The sequence below is a fragment of the Podarcis melisellensis genome (assembly GCF_964234715.1).
Source record: "Podarcis melisellensis genome assembly, chromosome: Z".
Taxonomy (NCBI): Eukaryota; Metazoa; Chordata; class Lepidosauria; order Squamata; family Lacertidae; genus Podarcis; species Podarcis melisellensis.
Genome location: NC_138547.1, coordinates 14,301,788 through 14,322,596, shown reverse-complemented (window position 1 = coordinate 14,322,596; position 20,809 = coordinate 14,301,788). Strand labels below are relative to the sequence as shown.

Here is a 20,809-nt window from a genome sequence, read left to right as displayed (position 1 = left end):
AGCACCTTGGAAGCATCTCTGCAGGTGTGAAAGCTCAAACAACTTCATGGAGTTTTGGCCAATGTTAGCTGCAAGTATATTGGGTTCTAGAACATTTCATAAGCTGCCTTGATAAGACAACAGAAATTGATCAGCTCACAGGGGAGACTGCAATTGAAATACCCTGCAACTAGGAACTTCAGAAATTTACAATACTTCTTTTTGATAGGGACTTGATGTCATTGTTGCCAAGAAGAAACAAAGCTGTATATGCGACATGATTTATTTACTACTTCATTACATGGAACTTTGCATCATATTATCAGCAACATGCTGATTATTTGCACAAACACTAATACTCTTGAATCCTGATTTCCTTCATGTCATTTCTGATTACATAGCATTAAGCAACCCAAGATAAGCACTACAATTTGAAAGGCTTTCACCCTCCCTGTTAAGGCCCCCATCATCCTAATTCCTCCCTTAACCATGCCTACCCAGAAATGAGTCCTACTGAATTCAGTGGGGCTTACTCCCAGGTCAGTCGGGCAAGACTGCAGCTCTAATATATTGCAGCCGACTTTCAGCAGAACAGAGTCTTCCTTGCTTGGGTCTGCTTGCTCTGGTCACTGAAGTGCTGCAATCAAGTCAGAAGGCCTGTTCCTCTGTATAGTGAGCTCAGAGACTGGCTGCAGCTCCTTTGAGCATTTTGAGGCCAAGCTTGCACCAAGGAGTTGTAAGTCTTAGAGGTGAACCTTCTGAATGAATTTCTTGTACCACATGTAGGAGGTGGCTGCACATAAACCATACCTGCAAAGAAGGGAGAAAGCTAGTGTTAAGACAAGGTTAACCTGCAAAGGGCACACAATTTTAGGGTCAGAATTGTATGCAAAGGGTTGCCATATAATGAGTACAAAGAGGACAGTGAGCTGGGGAAAGGGGCGTGCGGGGCCACGGCCACACAGTTCGGGCTGGCGGCAGCCAGGGAATTTAGAGTGCCTGTACGCCTCTCCTGGCTCAGGCAGGCAGCGGCCAGGGTGTGCAGAGCAGCCCGAGTCAGGCAAAATAAAACTGTCCCCCCAACCCAGACATTTCCTTTAAAATTCATAAGTACCCCTGAATGGGCCTGTTGGCCCCTAAAAGAACATGTCTGGGAACTCCCAGACATGGCAACCCTACCCAAGGGTCATCTAGTGTAACCCCTGCAATGCATCATTGCTTTTATTCGGCACATTGATTTGGCCATTTAATAAACAATCATTTCCCAAAAATTCAAGAGTGAGAACCAGAATCATGGAAACTGCAAAATATACATCCGTGCATTTTACTTATTTTGATGGTGGCCTTGATGAGAATCAGGTTTTTTGTTTTTTATTTAGATGTTCCGTCATACAATTTAATTAAAAAATATACATAATAATACATAACAGAAAAGAAACATTAAATCATTATACAATATATAAAATAAAATAAACCCACCACCCTGTTTAACTTCCCTCCACCGCTACTCATCTTTAGAATCAATTTTACCCTTATCATTGCATTCTGATTATTTTTATTTTCTCTAAATACATACAGTGGACGCTTGGTTTGCGAACGTGATCCGTGTGGAAAGCATGTTCGCAACCCGCAGCGCTGCGTCTGCGCACATGCAGGTTGCGTTTTGGTGTTTCTGTGCATGCACGAGCGCTGATACCTGGAGGGAACCTGTTCCGGTACTTCCAGGTTTTGGCACGTCCATAACCTGAAAACCCGTAACCTGATGTGTCTATAACCCGAGGTACCACTGTACATATGTCATTGATAATTTTTTGTTTTGATGCATTTACATTCTTAATCTAAGCATATTAGCATGTCTTTTTTAGAGGAATGTTTTGTCATATAACCATCAAAGCATTGCCATTCATTTTTTGGTTTTTTATTTGACTGCTGACATATGGATGCTGTTAATTTAGCCAATTTTAAATATTCATTTAATTTGAGAATCCATTCCTCCTCGGTAGGTAGTTTCTTTAGCTTTCCATTTAGATGCTATTACTATCCTGGCTGCAGTGGTCGTGCATAAGAAAATTCTTTTTTTCGATTTCAGTATTTTCTAAAAGGCCCAGTAGGTAAGCCTCTGGGATTTTAAGCATTTTTTTAAACTCATGTATTTTTCCCAGAAGTACTTACCGTAATTGGGGTGCAACTCCACCACATATTGTGGTTTAAGGGCCCTGAGAATTGTTACCCACCACATATGCATTGTTGTACCAGCTTCCTTGGTGCATTTCCAACAGAGATTGGATTTCAGTTTATAGATTTTTGCTAATTTGACTGGTGTTAAATATCACCTGTAGAACATTTTGATGAAATTTTCTTTTATTGTACTACAGGCGGTAAACCTTGTATCTTCCTGCCAAAGTTTCTCCTATTGCTCTAAATATATTGTGTGGCCAAAGTCTCGCACCCATTTAATCACTGTCTCTTTCACTTCTTCGTCAATCATGTCCAAATTTAGCAAAAGGTTATACTTTTTAGATAGTAATTTTTTTGTTGTTTTTAAATAATGTTTTGTGCATTATTGAATTCTCTTTAGCAAAGCCTCTCTTCAAGTCCAAGTTAAATACACTTCCAAGTTGTATATATTGCCATCTCCCGGAGACATAATGCCTTATTTCCTCATATGGTCTTATTCTAAGTTTACCTTGATCTTCCCTTATCAAATCTCTCTAAGTTGCCCATTCCTTATTCATGTTTAGTTTTTTCATGGCATGGGCTTGTAGAGATGAGAGCCACCATGGTGTCATTGGCTCCAGTCTCGTTTTGTACTTACTCCAGACTTTAAATAATGGATTTCTAATTAGGTGGCTATTAAAGCCTTTATGGATTTTGATCTTATCATATGCGAGGTAGGCGTGTTAAAGCCCTCCAGGTCTTAATAAATCTGCATTTTCTAAAGTGATCCATTCTTTCAGGCATCTAAGGCATTCTGCTTCACTGTATAATTTTAAATTTGGCAACGCCAGACCTCCCCTCTCTTTTTTGTCAGGAGCTTAAATTTTATGCGAGCTTTCTTATTTTGCCATATGAATTTTGTCATATCTTTCCTCCACTCCTCGAAACATGTTTCTCTAGATATTATGGGAATTGTTTGAAAGAGATGGAGCATTTTGGGAAGGACATTCATTTTTATTATGGAAACTCTTCCTCCTATTGATAACTTTAGATTTTATAAAGGCAGGACTATGTTATCTTCCAATTTTTTATAGTGGATCGACGTTAGTCCATCTCGGCCAGGAGTTTTACCAATTTTCAAACTAGAAATTGCTTGGTGTAATTCCATTACCGTAACTGGGGTATTTAACTGTTCCACTTTCTCTTTGCTTATTTTAGGTATTTTCCTCTTTGAGAAGTAATCTGCAATTTCTTGTTCTGTTTCTGACCCTCTTTTATATAGTTTTGTGAAGTATTTTACAAAACATTTATTGATTTCATCTTCCGTTTCATAAACCTTCCCTTCGTGCTCTACTTTATTTATCTGACTCTCTTTTCATTTTTTCTTTATTTGCCATGCGAGTAGTCGTCCTGGTCTATTCCCTGCTTCAAATAACCTTTGTTTCATCCATTTGATGTTGTTTTCAATCACATTATTTAGCAATGCTGAAAGCTGTATTTGCAATAATTTTATATTTTGACTCAATGTTTTATCTTTAGGGGATTTTGCTAGCAATTTTTCTTGATTTTCTATATTCTGCTTTATTTTATTTAATATGGTATTTAATATTGTCACTAGCTAAACATAACAATATACAGATATATCACTACATCTGAAATAAGGATGGAGCTGTAAAGAAGCATTAGCTGGCTTCACAACTTTTCCTGCATCATGATTTTCAAATATCGCCCAGCTCTAGATAAAAACTCCAACTGTTTTGTCACTTACCAGGTAATGATGTATTGCAGGTGCTCGTTGCGTAACGTCACCCTCGTCTGGCCTCCAATGGGCCCCCCTGGAACTGTGCTTTCTGTGGTTGCAAGAGAGAGACAGCAGTGAGTCAGAAATAGATGCAATATGACCCTTTAGAAAAGAAATTCAAACACCAGGGGCAGCTTACTTTTATGTAATAAGTGAAAACCTATGTAGTCTGCTCTCAACTCCCACTCCCATCTCACTCTCCTTGCCAATGATACAGCTCTCCCATGCTCAGATTTTCTGTGTAACTCCCTGTCCGACTTCACCCCCTGTATAGCATAGCAAACCAACCAAATGGCTGCTCTACCCAATCCACACCTGGCTCTGACATAAGGTAAAGGGACCCCTGACCATTAGGTCCAGTCATGGACGACTCATGGGTTGTGGCGCTCATCTAGCTTTATTGGCCAAGGGAGCCGGCGTACAGCTTCCGGGACATGTGGCCAGCATGACTAAGCCGCTTCTGGCAAACCAGAGCAGCGATCAGAAGGTCGGTGGTTTGAATCCCCATGATGGGGTGAGCTCCCGTTGCTCAGTCCCTGCTCCTGCCAACCTAGCAGTTCAAAAGCACATCAAAGTGCAAGTAGATAAATAGGTACTGCTCCGGTGGGAAGGTAAACGGCGTTTAGAGCACAGCGCCACCCGCGCTCTCACATAAGTGGCATTACACTACGTGGGACTCCATTCATCCGGATCCTGCTCCCTCCAGAGTAGGAGAAAACATGCTGCTTCCATCTTCCATGTGACACCCCATTAGATATTTGAAGGTGGCTACCCTATCTCCTCTCAGTCTTCTCTTCCAGGCTAAACATACCCAGCTCCCTCAACTGTTCCTCATAAGGCTAGGTTTCCAGATCCTTGATCATCTTGGTTGCCCTCCTTTCCACATGTTCCAGCTTGTTAATATCCTTAAATTGTGGCACCCAGAACTAAACACAGTACTCCAGGTGTGGTCTGACAAAGGCAGAATAGAGCGGGACTATGACACCATATTTCTGTTGAGGCAGCCTAGAATAGCTTTAGCTTTAGCTTTTTTGCTGCTGCAGTTGACTCATGTTGAGGTTGTGGTCTAATAAGACCCCTAGATCCTTTTCACATATACTGCTGCAAGCCAGGTGTACCCCATCTTTTATTTGTGCAGTTGGCTTTTCCTGCCTAAGTGTAGAACCTCACATTTGTCCCCACTGAAATTCATTCTTGCGTTTACGTAGCTCTGCATGTGTGTAGCTCTACTCAATACTACTCTATAATTTAATGTAGATATGTCTTATATATTTTAAATGTGTAAACAAACCCCTACAGTTAAAAATATTCTTAATATTGAACCAAACCAATAAAAAAGATATGTCAAAATATGAGTTACTTACTAAATCTGTATAGTGTTCATCCTCCAAAAAAACTCAGAATAATGTGCATGGATTCCACCCCACTGCCTCTCATATTATTTTATTTATTTATTATGTAATATATTTATATCCTGCCAAGTTGGAATTCAAGGCGGCTTACAACATTTGAAAACATCAGTCATATAATAAAGAATAATAAAAACAAACGGGTTAAAAACAATACTTAAAATACATCACAATATATCTAAAACCAGCGATTAAAATTTGAACTGGCAGCAGCCCAGTCATCAGCATTGTCTGCACCTTAGTTTCCAAATGCATAAAGCCCTTTGCTGCAAAAGTAAATTGATGCCTCCTTGCCTGAATACAAGGAGGAGCCAAGTCACAAAGAAGAAACTTTGTTTGCTGATTAGAATCTCCTAATCATGGCACTGATGAGGAATGAAAATTCCAATTAGCAAACATATTTTCTTTTTCTCCCGATAAGATCCATGGGGCTTTAAGGCACACACCATGCCTCTTGTTAGGCAGAGTAGAGACCCCAAAACCCTGCTTAGCTTGATACCGTTCTGGGTTTCTATTCTGCCTAGCAAGATGCACACAAGTGGATCTTATGGGGGGAAACAGATTGGGCAGGCAGGAAATGGCCATTTACTTTGCAGTAAACTTGGCTTTACCTTGCAATAAAGTGCTGCTTTCTGCCTGCTGGGTCTGCAAGCCCAGCTGGGCAGTGCATTCTCAATATATTACAGGGTGAAAAAATATGAAACCTTGATCGTGGTCTGGAGTTCATACGGGTAAGGAACAAAGTATCAATATATCACCCATCCCAATTTACCTTCACAGAGCTATGATTCAGAATTCCATGGGAAGAGGGATTGACTATTAAACCACTAGTAACTGTAGCTCTGGGAGAGGAATTGGGGTGTGTGTGTGTGTGCTCCTAACAACTCTCAGCACTGTTAACAAACCACAGTTCCCAGAATTCATTGAGGGAAGCCATGGCCGTGTCAAGTGCTATGATACTGTTTTAAATGCTGATGGGTCCCAAAGTCAGGAGCCTGTTGCAGTCCACTCCTATTAAAAGCCAAGACTACACAGCCAAGTCCTTGGGGAACTCACTGAAGTCTGCATCAAGGAAGATGGGCTCAGCTCCTGTCACTCTCGCCATGGCATCCAGGTCCCGGTAATGCCAACGATTCCTTTCAATGTCGTTCTTTGGAACAAATGGCTTGCGGGTTTCCGACAGCCTCACCACCCCTGTGAGCTCAATTTCCTCTTGGATCTACAAGGAAGAGTCAAATAGCAGTTTCTGTCCTTTAAAAAAAGAACACAATGTCTTATGATATATAATGTGGTAGTTTCCATCCCTTGCTACCTACCTGTCCTCGCAACCTGGTCTCTGGCTTAAGTTTCTTTCTGGAGACAAACCCTCTGTTGACAAGGATTGTGATCCTGCAGGGTCAGGGGGAAAGGAAGAGAGAGAGAAGACAATAAACTGTAAGCATGGAAGTATCCCAGCCCCCTAAAGCACGACAATGTTTGGCATGTCAGATCTTGGCTGAACTACAACTCCAGGTACCCCTGGCTGTTGGGTATGTTGGCTGGAGCCAATGGCAGTTGTAGTTCAGCAACATCTGGAGGGTCCACTTCTGCTGTAAGGCACCTAACATTGTAATTCTATACTCAGAAGCAAGCATCATTTATTCAATTTGGCTTGTAAGTCCATTTATATCAAACTTATTTTTGCTAGCCAGCTGTGAAGAGTTAAGAACACAGCCATCAACATTGTGGCAATTTGATTGGACTCTGTTTGGATTCTATTATGAGTGCCCTACATAGTACTGTTAACATAACATAACAGTTCTCTTTCGTGTAACTTGGCTTTTGACTCCACAGCAATGGTTTTTCTCTCTCCTCTCTGTGCTCAGAGTAGATCCACTCACTTAGCTAACCAGCCCATGCACCCTAGAGTAGGTTCTAGGGCAGAAGATATCTGTTGGCCTTGAAGATGCAGAATTCTTTCTTGTTGTTTTCTGCAACAGACTAACATGGTCAGGTGCCTGGAAAATTGACATTTTACGTTATGACGGTTCAGACATTGTTATCAACGTGAAAGAAACCTATGCTAGGCAAAATTCAGACATATTAGTGAAATTACATACATTTAATAATAGGAGATATGCCTATCTCCTATAATTAAATTAATGTAATTTCACTTATACTTTTGGAAAAGTTAAAAAACAAAAACAAATCATCACAGTTTTAAGTACATTCTGAAACAAGCTCTGACTCCTTTTACAGAATCCAGAGAATGACTTAAATAAAAACAGTGCAGAACATTTCAGGTCCTCATGGTTTTGAGGCAGAATCTGAATATATACCGACTGCATTTATTGAAGGGCCATGATCCTCTCTAATGTCACGATCCTATGCATGTCTGTTCAGCCAAGTGTCCCAGATTTCAACAGAGATTGTTTGCCAGTAAATGAGTACAGGGCAGCAGCCCAAATTGTCTGTCAGTTAATATACTTACCCAAGGTCTATGCAGTAAAAGGGTGTGATGACATTGGCACCACTCTCAGGATTGGACATCAGCTGGCCAGCATCCCTGGCTTCTTTCTCTGAATCAACCAACGAACGTGGAAGGATGTACAGCTCCTTGTCATGAATGAAATACCCTCGGACCTTGACAGGTCTGTATTCCAACTCCTTTATCTCTGAGAAGCTGTCAAAGGACAGAAAGCAGCAGGTTTGAAAGAGAGGCTGAGCTGCAGCCCAAGGCAAGGAACAGCTTCACCTACTTAAATTCTGCAGAATATAAAAAGGGCTACTTTGTTTAAAGTGGCACAGGCACTTTGAAAAGCAGCACACACCCTCCACACGTTTAACTGATTCCAGGCCAGTTCACATACTTACTCTGCTGGGAGTGGGATCGGTTCTGCTGCCACCTTGGCTTCCAGATCAGAGATCAACTTCAACTTCCATTTCCGCCGTTGAATCTGACATGGGCATAAGGGCTCTTAGGGGCCTTGAGGGCAACACCAGACGTACATTTGCCCTCCCCAGCACAAAATTTCCCTCCCACCAAGGCAGGATAGCTGATCTACTAGAGAAGTATTTGCATTACGAAAAATTGAAGTTTTTGTTTCTACCTTTAAAGCAAAACAAAATGCACATTTGAAGGAAAATGTGGGTTCTTCCTCTCAAATTCCCTAAATGCTTATTTGTTGTTGTTGTTGTTGTTTAGTTGTTTAGTACTCTTCGTGACCCCATGGACCAGAGCACGCCAGGCACTCCAAATGCTTATTAGTTCTATTCAAATAAAAACTACTCCATGTCATCAGCCAATAGAAAAGGCTATAGACTGAATTCCATTAAGTTAAACTGGGCAAACACAATGAAACTAATGTATCTATGATAGAAATGCCTGTTAATATCAATCTTTGTTAATGACTAATTTTGGAAACAACTCACAGTAGAGGTTCTTGCACTGGCTACGAGCTGTAACTGAAGACATCTCTGAACACTGGCCGTGAATCAAGAGGACTCACAAAGCAATCCTCAGATTCAGCGTTTGCATTTACCTGCCACGTTCCAAGGCAAAATGTCGCTATGGGGATTAGGAGGAGGCCCCACCTGAGCACAACATCCTCTCCAGATTTGGCAGAAGCAGCTGTGGAAATCCTGGACAAGGCAGGCCTCTGGGGAATCTCTGAGGAAAACGACAGGGGGGGGGGAGTGTTTGTGTCATCTGTGGAAGATTCTGTAGAAGTTCTGTGCAGTATCTGGCTCATCACTACCATCAGATTCATTAATATCCAGCAATAACCTACATTTGTATTAATGATTCTGGAACATAGGTGTCTGCCTTATACTGAGTCAGGCCTTGGTCCATTTAGCTCAGTACTGTCTACCCTGGCAGGCAGCAGCTCACCAGGGTTTCAGGCAATGGGTCTCTCTCAGCCCTACCTGGAGGTGCTGGGGCTTTTAGCACGCAAGGCAGATGCTATGCAGCTGATCCACAGAACTTGCTATGGTTCTGACAAAACAAACATGAGGAAAGTACAGTGATGCCCTCGCTGCCTCATTTCAGTAATCAGCAGGATATTTTCCTCAATTGCCTAGAGCCTGAGAAGACATCTGGAATATAAAAACCCCCACTTTGCTGGTCCAAGGAAGGAAGCGAGAACGTACCTAGATGCTCTCTTACCTACCTGGGTTTTAAAAATGGTAAATGGCAGTAACCACCAATCTCCAACACTTCCAACCTTTACAGCCAGTAGACAGACGCATTAGGGCAAATGGGTCATTGCCCAACCAGCCTCAGATGCATCTAATGGCTCAGGATTGCAATACCTCAAGGACCGCCTCTCCCCATATGAACTGACCAGTACCCTGCAATCATCATCTGAGGTCATTCTTTGTGTGCCCCTGGAGATGTCAACACAAGAACAGGCATTTTCTGCGGTGACTCCCCATTTGTGGAATGCTCTCCCCAGGGAGGCATGCCTGGCACCTTCATTACATATTGGAGTGGATTATCAGAATAATGTTTATATACAGCGGACAGAATGGAAAGTTCCTTTATTTCCTTTTTCTCTCTCTTTCTTTCTCTCTTCCTTTTTCTTTATCTCCTCTCTTTCTCTTGCCTTCTCCCCTCTATCTTTTCTCTATTCCTCTTTTCTTTTTCTTTTTGGTCTGCATTTTTATTTAGGCTAACATTTTAGTTTTGATAAAAATATAATAGATAATATTCTTTGTATCCCTTTTTCCAAACTTTAATAAAAATGATTTTTTTAAAAAACAAAAACTTATTTTTAGGTGCAAGGCAAAAACATTTCTCTATAACCAGGCCTTCGTCTGATTAACATTCTATGGCCTTTTAAATGTGTGTTGGGAGGGGGGTTATTGAGGTTTTTTTGGCCTTGTTATGTTTTTTGTTCTCATTTGTATTTTTATGCTGTCAACTGCCCTGTAATATTTGCCTGAAGGAAGGCATACAAAATAAATAAATAAATAGCCACCTGGTGACGGCAAAGATGACTTGAAAATAACAACAACTAAAATGAACATGTCAATTCAAAAGTCACAATAATAAATGAATAAACAGATACAATTAAAATATCTACTCAGAAGCCAGTCCCACTGAATTCCAGAAAACTTACTGCCAGGTAACTACATACAGGAGTGCAACCTGAATATAGAATACAGTAAGCAAACATGACCAGCTAAAGTAGAAGCTGATCTTCTTTGGCCCATCTGGATAGCCTCCTCTGTGCAAATAAAATTAAGAAAACAGAAACCAGGCTTCAGCACATAAGCTTCTCCTAAATCAACATATTATAAAGTATTAAGGGTTTTATTCACCTTTATATGGTCGTAGCAGGCCAGAAGGTGCTTTAAAATGGGTGCATCCAAAGAACGTCCTTCCACCCACATAGTAAGGGAGCTGAAAGCAAAACAAAAGGTGCTGATTGAATTTCCCCCTTACATTATAGAAACTTATAAGAAGCTGAATTTCAGATGTCATTTCTGGAAAAGAGGAAATTGCAAAAGATGGACAATGATACCAGTGTTAAAAACCAGGCAAGAAACAGAGAGAAAAGGGAAGAAAAAGAGGTAACTCTCTCTCTCTCATCCTCATCCATAGAAAGGTGGATGGCCTACCTGGCTGTTGTGTAGGAAAATACACCCTAGTGCCTCAAAAGCACTTTGTATGTTAAAAGAACTTCACAGCATTATTGCTAATTAGACTTGTCCGGCGCTACTCAAAGCAACTTACAACACATCTAAAGTGTAAGAAATGGAATATAATAACCCTCATAACAGCCACAGGAAGAGTTGATACCAGACCAATGACAACTTAGCAATATCACGCAAAACCCTTAGGAGAGGCTTTTGTCAAGGAATGGACACGTCTACCCAAATTAATAAACGAAGTTGACCTGTATCATCTTTGTGGTTTTTAAAAGCAAACTTAGCAGGAGATGCTTCCACCCGCATGGCTGGGGACAAAGAACCGTGCCCGACCTGTTGAATTGCCACCTGTCAGGCTGCTGTGAGAGGCCCCGAAGGTAAACGGCAGCGCAGCCTTATGCGGGAGCTGTCTTTGGAAAAGATTGTCCCGACAGGCATTTTAACTGATTTCTGGTTTTTATGAATTTTAACTCATTTTCTATTTGCGGTTGCATCGAGGTTTTTTTATATAGACAGTCGTGATTTAGCAGCATGAAAACGGCCAGAATAATAAAAATTGAAATCGAAATAATAAAATAAAACGGCTCCCACCTGGCCCGCCTTCGCCCGCAAAGGCCCCCTCAGCGCAAAGTCGCCTAGCAACCGCAAAAACACAGACATTTCCCACCCCCCACTCCTTTCACAGGCCTTTCCTCTTCTGGGACACGCGACTTCCGCTCTCCCAAAGCTCCTTAGAGGCGAGTCTTACGAGGCGTTTCCGCTATAGAACACACAGGGAGCTCCTTCGCAGCCTAACACTCTCTCTCTCTCTCTCTCTCTCTCTCTCTCTCTCTCTCTCTCTCTCTCTCTCTCTCTCTCTCTCTCTCTCTCACACACACACACACACACACACACACACACAGCCTTACATCATCATTATCGTCACCAATATTTTAAAAAGAGCATCTCCTCACGGACATAGAAATGTCTCAGGAGGGAAGGACGCCGCATAAGTAACACTCTCTTTTTACCCCGCATATGGCGGCAATGAAGGCAGGAAACCCGAAGTTTTAATAGTTGTCAGGCCTGCGTTTTCCCCGTTGGGAGCTGAGTGCTCTGTGTGTCCTGCCCCCTGGGGATAACGTGGAGCGGGCACGTGCACTCTTCCTGTGTTATGAGAACACGTGTACTGTATACGGATGACAGTTGTGCAGGTTATCATTTGAAAACTCAATGGAATGATTCCAACTGTCAATAAAGTAATCTACTGCTCTTGTGCTGCTCAGTGCTTGTACTCTCTTGTCAATTTTTTCCAGTAAGGCAATTGTCCATACACTCGTTTCCAGCGAGAAGCATATAAATGTTCCAGTCTCTTCCAATTCTGTGTCACCGATAGGCGTGGTGATCAGTTATCTGTAGTAAAGGTTAAGTTGTTTTTCCCTGAAAGTGGTTAACAGTCCTAAACTTGGTGTGCACTGTACTTCTGTGGTGTGTCTTATTTATATGAACACCTTTTGCCAAAAAGGCTGTACGTATTCTCTTGTCCACCCTATGTAGAAAATTGTACCAATTGTATCACAACCTTGCCAATCCCAAGGTGATATTGATTTATTAATACAGGTGCATTTCAGTGGGGGTCAGATGCCATATATATATGTAATAGCTTAAATGTATTCTCTCATATGAGTTGAGAGTGATTCACCTTTTTTTTTCTTTTTTCTTTTTTGCCTGCAGATTATTCCAATCCATCTCTTCAATTTCAATGCCTAAATCAGATTCCTACAACTGTTTTACAGGATCATATTGCCCAATGTTAATTTGTTGAGCATTTTGTAGGGTATAGATAAAAAAGGTTTGTTTTATTGGGTTCAGAATTAATTTTCAAATGGTGTCAAGTATCCGGTGGCATATGTTGAGAGGTTAAGTCTGACCATTGTATTCTATACCCTTTATTTTGTGGCTACTTGGAGTAGTTTTTGTTAACTGTATACCCTGAGCAGGGAGCAATTTCACATGGCAACCTGTTGTTCTTTAGTTGCTGTCTGCACCTGACCCACACACTGAAAATCTCATTCCTCCTCCTTTCTCTTGCTTCTTTCCCACATTGGCAGACAGCTGAGGATTACGGCTATGGGCAGTCTCTGATGGAGCGGCTGTGCAGACGGCTGGATGGGCAGCTCCAGGAGAAACTCATTGACAGGCTTCCAGTCCTGCTCTTGACCACTCAGTACAGGATGCACCCTGAGATCTGCCTCTTCCCTTCTAACTACGTCTACAACAGTGCCTTGAAAACTGACATGTGCGTAGTCATCTTTTTGTTATTGATTATCTCACCTCAAGTCAACAGACATTGAAGGAGAAGAAGTAGGCAAATGAATGTGGATGAATGAACCTGAATGTGGACAAAGGTTCTACTTTATCCTGGATTTTTCAGAACCCCCAAGTCCAGTGGTGGGTCGGCTATGCTCTCCAGATGTTGCTGGAGTCCAGCAGCCCCAGCCAGGAGGTCCAGTGGTCAGGGATGGGGGGACTTGTAGTCTGGCAACACCTGGACATCATATCCGGGGTGTGTGCGTGTGTGTTTTAGGGGGGGGGGAATACACTTGCTCAGGCACTATAGGTGAGTACTCAGGTGAGTGAAAATTCTGCACATGATCATAGACATCCATCCTGACTCATTCTGGAAACCTGATTTGCTACTTAAGCAATAATAATCTTTCTTTCTAACCATTTCTGAAATGATACTGTTGAATTATGTGCTCTTTGATGCTGGTCTGGATTTGTATAGTGGCAAGTAGCTATATTTATGCCAAGCTGCTGCTGCTGAGCTCTTTTTTTTTTAAGTGAAATTCTTAGATCAGAGCTGGGAAACATGTGTCCCTCTCGATGCTGCTGGACTCCCAATAGCCACAGTCAGGATGGCCTGTTGTGTGTGTGGATACTGTCTAGCACCACCTGGAGGGCCAGGGTTTCCCCATCCCTGTGGAGTACAAAAGTGCAATAGGTAGCCTGGTCTGTCCATAATCTCCCTGCTGGATGAAGCCAAGGGTCCAGTTTATTTATTCATCGTGTTTATATCCCACCTTTTCCTCCAAGGAGCTCAAGGTGCCGTACATGGTTGTCCCTCTCCTCATTTAATTCCCACAACCGCCCTGTGAGGTAGGCTGGGCTGAGAGGCAGCGACTGGCCCACGGCCGCCCACTTTCATGGCTGAGCAGGGATCTGAAGCCTGGTCTCCCAGCTCCTAGTCCAGCACTCCAGCCACTACACCTCACTGCCTCCAGATGCTTCTAGGAAACCCACAAGCTGGGCACCTTGTCTTCAGAGGTGGACTGCCTCTGCATGTGGAGATTGCGCACTCCTTGCAGCCGCAGACAAGCCTCTCCTCCACTCACCATCTCCCCTGCTCTCTGGAACACCTGACCAGTGACCTTCACTCCTTCATCTCTACCACCCTCAGTGGCCGGAAGGCCTCCTGTTCCTTTGAACGACTCCCCTGATACTTCCTTGCTTGATCCTTTGTGTCTGGAACTCCCTCTCCAAGAACACTTGCAGTGCGCCATAACCCTCCCTATCTTCCTTCAAAAGTGATGTCGCTGGTGAGGCCTTTCATTTGAGGCCTTCCCTGCGGCTGAAGAACACTTGGGCAGCCATCCCTTGCTGGACTTGCCTGCACTTATTTCATAAAATAAAAACTTCTCCCTCTGTTGTTTCCCTGTTGTTAAAATGTACAGTGTAGGCTCCCTGGGGCAGGGACCTCTCTTCTTGGATGATGATAGTAAAGTGTATGCAAATTGATATCTCAGTACAAAAATACCCCCCAATCATTTCTTTATGCAACAGCAGTGTGTGAAATACAGGATATATTCCCATTTTAAAGAAGGGCCAAGTGAGGTTCAACAGCCCACTCAGTGACTCTGGTAACCTCTCTAGTCTACATCTGCTGTTGTCTTGTGATGTTTCAACTGGAGTGCCTCTGCTGGCAATTCTAGGACTCGGGTGCAATCCTTGGGGTGGTCAAGTGTGTGGGCCATTGTCTACAAGTCACAGTTGTCTGTTAGAGCCCCCTTTTGGTCTCTGGCCGCATTCTTGCAGCCACCTGCGATGCCCATAAGGGAATTCAGGAGAGGAGAGGTTTGTGGTCCCACAATAGTCTTTGCAGGGGGTGAGGGCAGGCCTAGGCCATGTGAGCTTCATCACTGCAGCTCTCTTACTCCAATGAACTTCCCATTCCTGACGCTGGCAAAATGGCTTCTCTGAGGGAGCTTCTGCTGTGTCTCACTGGGGGAGAGGAGAAATGGAGCCCCAAACCCCTCTCCTCCCTGGCAGGCAATGGGTTTGGTGCTCTCAGATGTGACCTGGCAGAATTGTTGGCCCCACGGAGGGCTGATGGGGTGAAATCAGGCAAACAGGGCTGCATTTCTTTTGGTTTTCCTTTATAGGTTTGGGTTTTTCCTGTTTTTTTGAGAAGGAGAAAAAGGTCACAGCTGCGCTAATGGTGCCTTTCTGTTTTGCAAGTCACCTTTGGAATGAATAAAATATTCAGGCACAGTTTTGAAATATTAACGAGAGAGTTTTCACATGAATCACAACAAATAATATTAATCCGCCAATGGTTTGTGCTGCAGGGATGTGTGTGTGTGGCTAAGGTCTAAAGCTGGTTCCCACCACCAGCCCACTTCCTTTCCACCCGGGGGGGTGGGGGGTGGAAGGGCACTCTGTGCTTGGAAGCCACATGGTGGGGGGGGGCGTGTAGCTGAAATTGCAAAAGCAGATCATGGACTGACGTCTAAGATTTATGCCCCAAGCTTCTCACTTTGCTCTCAAATGATGTCCAATAAAGGAGGCACCCAAGGAACAACTGAATTAAATGATAATTAAAGCTATCGATAAACAACCATTTTGAGTATTTTAAATTATAATCTTAAAAGGTATTTCATAAAGAACCTATGGGGGAGGCAGAGAGAAGCTAAAATATTGCAAAGCAAGGGGGAAAAACCAAGTATAAATGAGCATCACTAATAAATATTCACCACTAACGAAATTGATGAAAATCAGGGCTCCAATAAAAAATGTAAAGCAGAAACATGGCAGCAGGGGGTTGTCCCAATGAGGAGGCCCATTGAAATTATACATAGACATGGAAACCTTGGTAGGAATGCCTGCAACCTTTGAGTAGTGCACTTACAAATGCATTTCTAATGCCCTTGAAACTTCAACAGGGATTTAGTGGTCAGCTAGGAGGACACGGGGGGGGGGCACTGCCCAGCTTCACCTGTGGCTTGTTTTGCCCTCTCCAGGTTCCTGAAGAGTCTGCAGCGTCTGAATGTCACCCTCACCCGAGCCAAGTACAGCCTCTTCATCCTGGGACACCTGAAGACGCTCATGGTACGTGGAAGAAGGCATGAAGTCTCTCTCTGGATATATACGTCAGCCCTCCTTGTAGAGAAAAGCGGGACTTGGAGGGCCAGTGGTGGTGCCCTGGCAGTGTGGGGGGATTGGCCCAAGGCCCGCCCCCTCTCCTCCAAGGGTCCCTGGGTCCCCCCACTCTCCCATCGCCTCCCAAAGCCATAAAGCAAGCCTACTTCATAGGGTTCTTTGGAGGAGCAGGGTGCCAACAGGCCCAGTACTCTGTGTCTGTAGGTGGTGCCCTCCGCCTGCCCTTGAAAAGGGGGCACAGATTTGCTGCTCTGGCTGTGACAGGTGAGGATTGCAGTTCAAAACTTTGGGAGGGATCCAGGCTGGCCAGAGGTGTTGTAGACAATTCAATCTTTTGGATCTGTGGGGTTGGGGAAAATGTTGGGCCACATTTATTCATTCATTTATTGAATTTAGGTCCAGCCCTCAAGAGCCCAGGGCGGTAAACATATCAGACACTAAAGAATGGTTTAAAGAGCCTTCCAAGAAGAGCTACAGCTCTAAACCTCTTTGGAAAAGGCATTCTCTCATCCCGTATCCAGTGTCCTTCAGCCACCAAAGGCACCTGTGCAAACAAACAGGTTTTCAAACTCCTCCTGAAAGGCAACAATGAGGGAGACAGGCGCAGCTCCCCAGGGAGGGGGCCACCACAAAGAGGGAGCTACCACTGAGAAGGCCCTGTTGGGGGGGGCGGCCAGTGCCATCTCAATGTTGCCCCTGCTTGTGGGCGCCCAGAGGAACCTGAAACTCGGGTTTCATAGATGGTAAAACTCCCATATGTTACTTTAGCTCTTTCACCAGTTGATCTTAGACTGGCAGTATGGTATTCCAGAGCTAAGGAAGCTGTGGGGTGGGCTGCTGGACTACAACTCCCATCACTCCTGACCATTGAACACTGTGGTTTTTCATGCAAGGCCAAGCATGGCATTTCTGGGAGGTGTTTGTGAGATGCTGTAAGGGCCGGGGATCCTGCAGCCCTGCAGATGTGCGATGCCCAGCAGCCCACCCAGGGGTGGTGAGAGATGGAGTTCAGCAACTTCTGCAGGGCCACAAAAGTTCCCCACTCCTTCCTCTGAGCTAGAGTGCCAGCTGTGTGCAGGGGAGCCTTGATTTCAAGCAGAGAAAGCGATGCCGTCCTCTGCCATGCTGGTCGCCTCTGTCCCATCAGACTCCTGTCCTGCCAGTTTTCTCCCAGGGAGGTGCCCAGTCGGGGGATAAAGCAGCTGGCATGGGGGACTCCCCTCTTTCCATCCTGGCACTTTCCTGCATGAGGTCCCAATTACTCCCATATTGGGCGCAGTCTTCATATGGTCCTTTTCCCCAGCCTTGTACCATAACGACTTTGCCACTAGAGGGCCTCCAATCCAGGTTTGTCCATTGGAAAGCCTGGCATTGATGGTTTGCTCCTGTAAAGCTCAGAGTTGTGAATGGATTCCTGTTAAACACTCATTTCCCTGCTGCTGCTGCTTGTTTTGTAACTGCAGTGAGGAGGGAAGGATCCTTATAGCCCGAGTACGGGCATACTGGAGGGATCCTCTGTTGTGTGTTCACAAACCACTGTTTACCAGTGGGTGCAATCCAGAGGAAGTTTGCCCTCCTTTCTCCTGACACCCATTATTAGTGGTCTCTAGTGTTTTAGATTAGGGATGCGGGTGGCGCTGTGGGTTAAACCACAGAGCCTAGGACTTGCCGATCAGAAGGTTGGTGGTTCGTATCCCCGCAACACGGTGTGCTCCCATTGCTCTGTCCCAGCTCCTGCCAACCTAGCAATTCGAAAGCACGTCAAAGTGCAAGTAGATAAATAGGTACTGCTCCGGTGGGAAGGTAAACAGCGTTTCTGTGTGCTGCTCTGGTTCGCCAGAAGCGGCTTAGCCATGCTGGCCACATGAGCTGGAAGCTGTATGCTGGCTCCCTTGGCCAATAAGCTGAGATGAGCGCCGCAACCCCAGAGTTGGTCATGACTGGACCTAATGGTCAGGGGTCCCTTTACCTTTAGTGTTTTAGATTAATTCAGCCAGCCTTAGAGGAAGGGTGAAGAACACTTTTCAGGCTAAGGCCTCCATTTCCCTCAGCTAAAAGCTGTTGAGAGGTGCACTCCAAAAGCAAGGGAAGCCCAAGACCCACAAAGTCAGATTCCCACTTTCCTGCAGCGCAGCAGAGAATAAATAAATTGATACCAACCCTTCCTAGTCTCCTGTCCTAATAATTCATTGGTTGTTGTTCCTGTTGTTTAATCCCTTTGTAGTAAAATTAAAATTGGAATGCATTGATTCAGGATGCTCAGAAAAGAGGTTCCTTTATCAAGACCTCAAATGCCATGTCAACAGTATTCCTTGCTTTGCATGTAGTGCTAAGAAGATCCTGAAGTCTCTGCCAGTACAGCAGAGACTGGAGAAAGCCATGTGAGGACCGGTGAGTGTGGAGACTGAGTCACATGAAGCTCCTGGGCAACATTCTCTCAAGTGATGGAGGACAACACAGTAATAAAAGCACGCTAACAATTTTTTTGGGGGGGAATAGAACCCCCAAGCCACGAAATAAACATTATTTTCACAGTATGTTTTGCTCTTTCTGAATGTTTTTCTTATAACAGTGTGTTTGCTGGCAGGGTGGTGTTGAGCTCTTAGGTGATTCTTAATAGACAGCAGTTTGCTTCAGCAGCTGTTTCCCTCATACACTCTTGTGTCCACCTTGTGTAGCATGGCTGATGGATGTGGCGTCACTGGCTCCTGCACAGCATTCTTGCATTTGAGGCCACTTCCAAGTAATCTCGCCCCTTTCCTCTTTAACAATGCACACAATTCAGAGTGGCCTCTCAATCCTGGGCTGAGATTTTTATTCATCTGTAGGGCAGTTGAATATGATTTAAATTCCATTTGAATTCCACCAGCCAATACTTTTAAAAGTGCTGGACGATTTAGAGCTACAGTTCTTGAAATTTGCTCGCAGACCATAATCTTGATTATTTATTTTTAAAGGGTCCCTATTTTCCCCTTTGCCTGTGCGCTTTGAGTTTCTCTCAACTTTCCACCATCGCATTAAAGTGCATTTTGGTCCAAGGTAAGCTGCCTATACTTTATTTACACATATATGTAGATATGCCTGGTTTCTCTTAGCTCCGAATACTCAATTCTTAACTTGCAGCTAAATATGGGGACTGATTCTATTGAAAAAGATCATCTGGTTGTATCCATGTAAGTTATACTTGGGTAAACCTATTGAAAATAATGGATCTAATAATGGTCATTGTTTTCAATGGGTCTACTCTGAGTAGGGCTAGGATTGGAGACATCTCATTATGTCTGTGATGTGGTGAAGGCTTCTCCTGTGGTATTTTGATCTGTGATGACCTATTCACACACGACTTCTGGGTGATATGGAAGTTCAAGAGATGTGTGTTTTTGTGTAAACCAGCCCTCAGCTATCTTGTTCCATGGTAGTTGAATGGCTTTCACAAGGACTCCTCTTGGAATAAGTTGTCTGGGGAATTTGACTTAAAACTCATCTCAAGCTAGGAAGGGGATGGGGGGAAGAGGAAAAAATGAATCCTGGAATTTTATCCAGAATTTTATTGGGCAGCAGCTTTCTCCCAGAGTCTGAGGAATTGCTTGGTGCTTGAGTGTCCCCCCCCCCCATTCCTGCAACTATTGCAAAGATATTTTGAGAATGGTCCTTGCAGATCTTGAAGCAGATGATGGGCAGAACCTTCTTCCTTCCATACCCCTTTGTTACTGCTAATGCAAACGTTGGTGTGAGAGAAAGAAAGTGTGTGATACGAACCTTCAGTTTGCTAAGTTCAGGTGTACCTTCCAGCTGCCCATGGCATGAATTGTCCTTTCCTGTGAGCTGTGGCTCTTGTGCTCTGAAGGCCTTGGGCAAGGAGTCGCCAAAGTGCATTTTCATCCTAATGTTTAAAACGTGATTTGACAAAGCCTCAGCAGCTGCTTGAAAAGGCACCTTTTTCTTACTTGCCTTTTAAGGCTGCTTTCAGGGGGTTGTGGCATCAAACCACAGTTCCTAGCCCTGTCTGAACCAGAGGTTATTGCGCATAGGTCTAGCATAGCATTGACCCACTTTGCACATAAGGCTAAGCTTCACCATGGACTCCCAGAGAGGAGATTGCAGCCACTTTGCTTGTTATGTGCTGCTGCTGCAAGCTAAGCCATGGTTCCCCCCACCCTCCAGACAAGCCATGAGGTCTAACAAAGCTTTGTCCCTGAGGTTCACAGGCATAGACCCTCCTGGTATGCCCCACAGAGGAACTTACGGTCTTCAAACAAAAACATCTTGGAGATCCCAGGCCACAGAGAGGTTAGGCTGGTCTCAACCAGAGCCAGGGCTTTTTCGGCTGTGGCTCTGACCTGGTGGAACACTGTCACAAGAGACTAGGGCCCTGCGGGACTTGACATCTTTCTGCAGGACCTGCAAGACA

The 20,809-nt window shown here is 44.1% G+C and overlaps 2 protein-coding genes across 3 annotated transcripts; one reads left to right on the top strand and one right to left on the bottom strand.

Annotated features, from left to right (window-relative positions):
• Positions 1-246: 246 nt before the first annotated feature.
• SURF1 (SURF1 cytochrome c oxidase assembly factor) lies at positions 247-11,726 on the bottom strand. The gene is made up of 9 exons (XM_081897194.1): positions 11,572-11,726; positions 10,651-10,732; positions 8,868-8,995; positions 8,200-8,282; positions 7,817-8,008; positions 6,663-6,735; positions 6,403-6,565; positions 3,905-3,986; positions 247-789 (listed from the first exon to the last, which is right to left on the bottom strand). The coding sequence occupies exons 1-9, from the start codon at positions 11,638-11,640 to the stop codon at positions 723-725; spliced, it is 939 nt and encodes a 312-aa protein (XP_081753320.1). The 5' UTR covers positions 11,641-11,726; the 3' UTR covers positions 247-722.
• A 246-nt stretch (positions 11,727-11,972) lies between these two features.
• On the top strand, positions 11,973-19,072 carry LOC309361905 (putative helicase senataxin). 2 transcript variants are annotated; one of them, XM_081897204.1, is made up of 4 exons: positions 11,973-12,173; positions 13,071-13,258; positions 16,260-16,347; positions 18,726-19,072. In XM_081897204.1, exons 1-4 carry the CDS (start codon positions 12,159-12,161, stop codon positions 18,729-18,731), a joined length of 297 nt encoding a protein of 98 aa, XP_081753330.1. In that variant the 5' UTR covers positions 11,973-12,158; the 3' UTR covers positions 18,732-19,072. The 2 variants fall into 2 exon arrangements, with proteins under 2 accessions (XP_081753330.1, XP_081753331.1); XM_081897205.1 differs by having other exon boundaries at positions 11,974-12,145.
• Positions 19,073-20,809: the final 1,737 nt, after the last annotated feature.

What these genes read in the sequence shown, in the direction of transcription:
- SURF1 (XM_081897194.1), bottom strand. Translation starts at nt 11,640, where the DNA reads ATGTCTGTGTTTTTGCGGTTGCTAGGCGACTTTGCGCTGAGGGGGCCT. An exon ending in TTTGCCTTGGAACGTGGCAG is followed by an intron (nt 8,283 to 8,867) that starts GTAAATGCAAAC and finishes TGCCCATGTCAG; the next exon opens with ATTCAACGGCGGAAATGGAA. An exon ending in TTTTACTGCATAGACCTTGG is followed by an intron (nt 6,736 to 7,816) that starts GTAAGTATATTA and finishes CTGACCCTGCAG; the next exon opens with GATCACAATCCTTGTCAACA.
- LOC309361905 (XM_081897204.1), top strand. An exon ending in AGTGCCTTGAAAACTGACAT is followed by an intron (nt 13,259 to 16,259) that starts GTGCGTAGTCAT and finishes TGCCCTCTCCAG; the next exon opens with GTTCCTGAAGAGTCTGCAGC.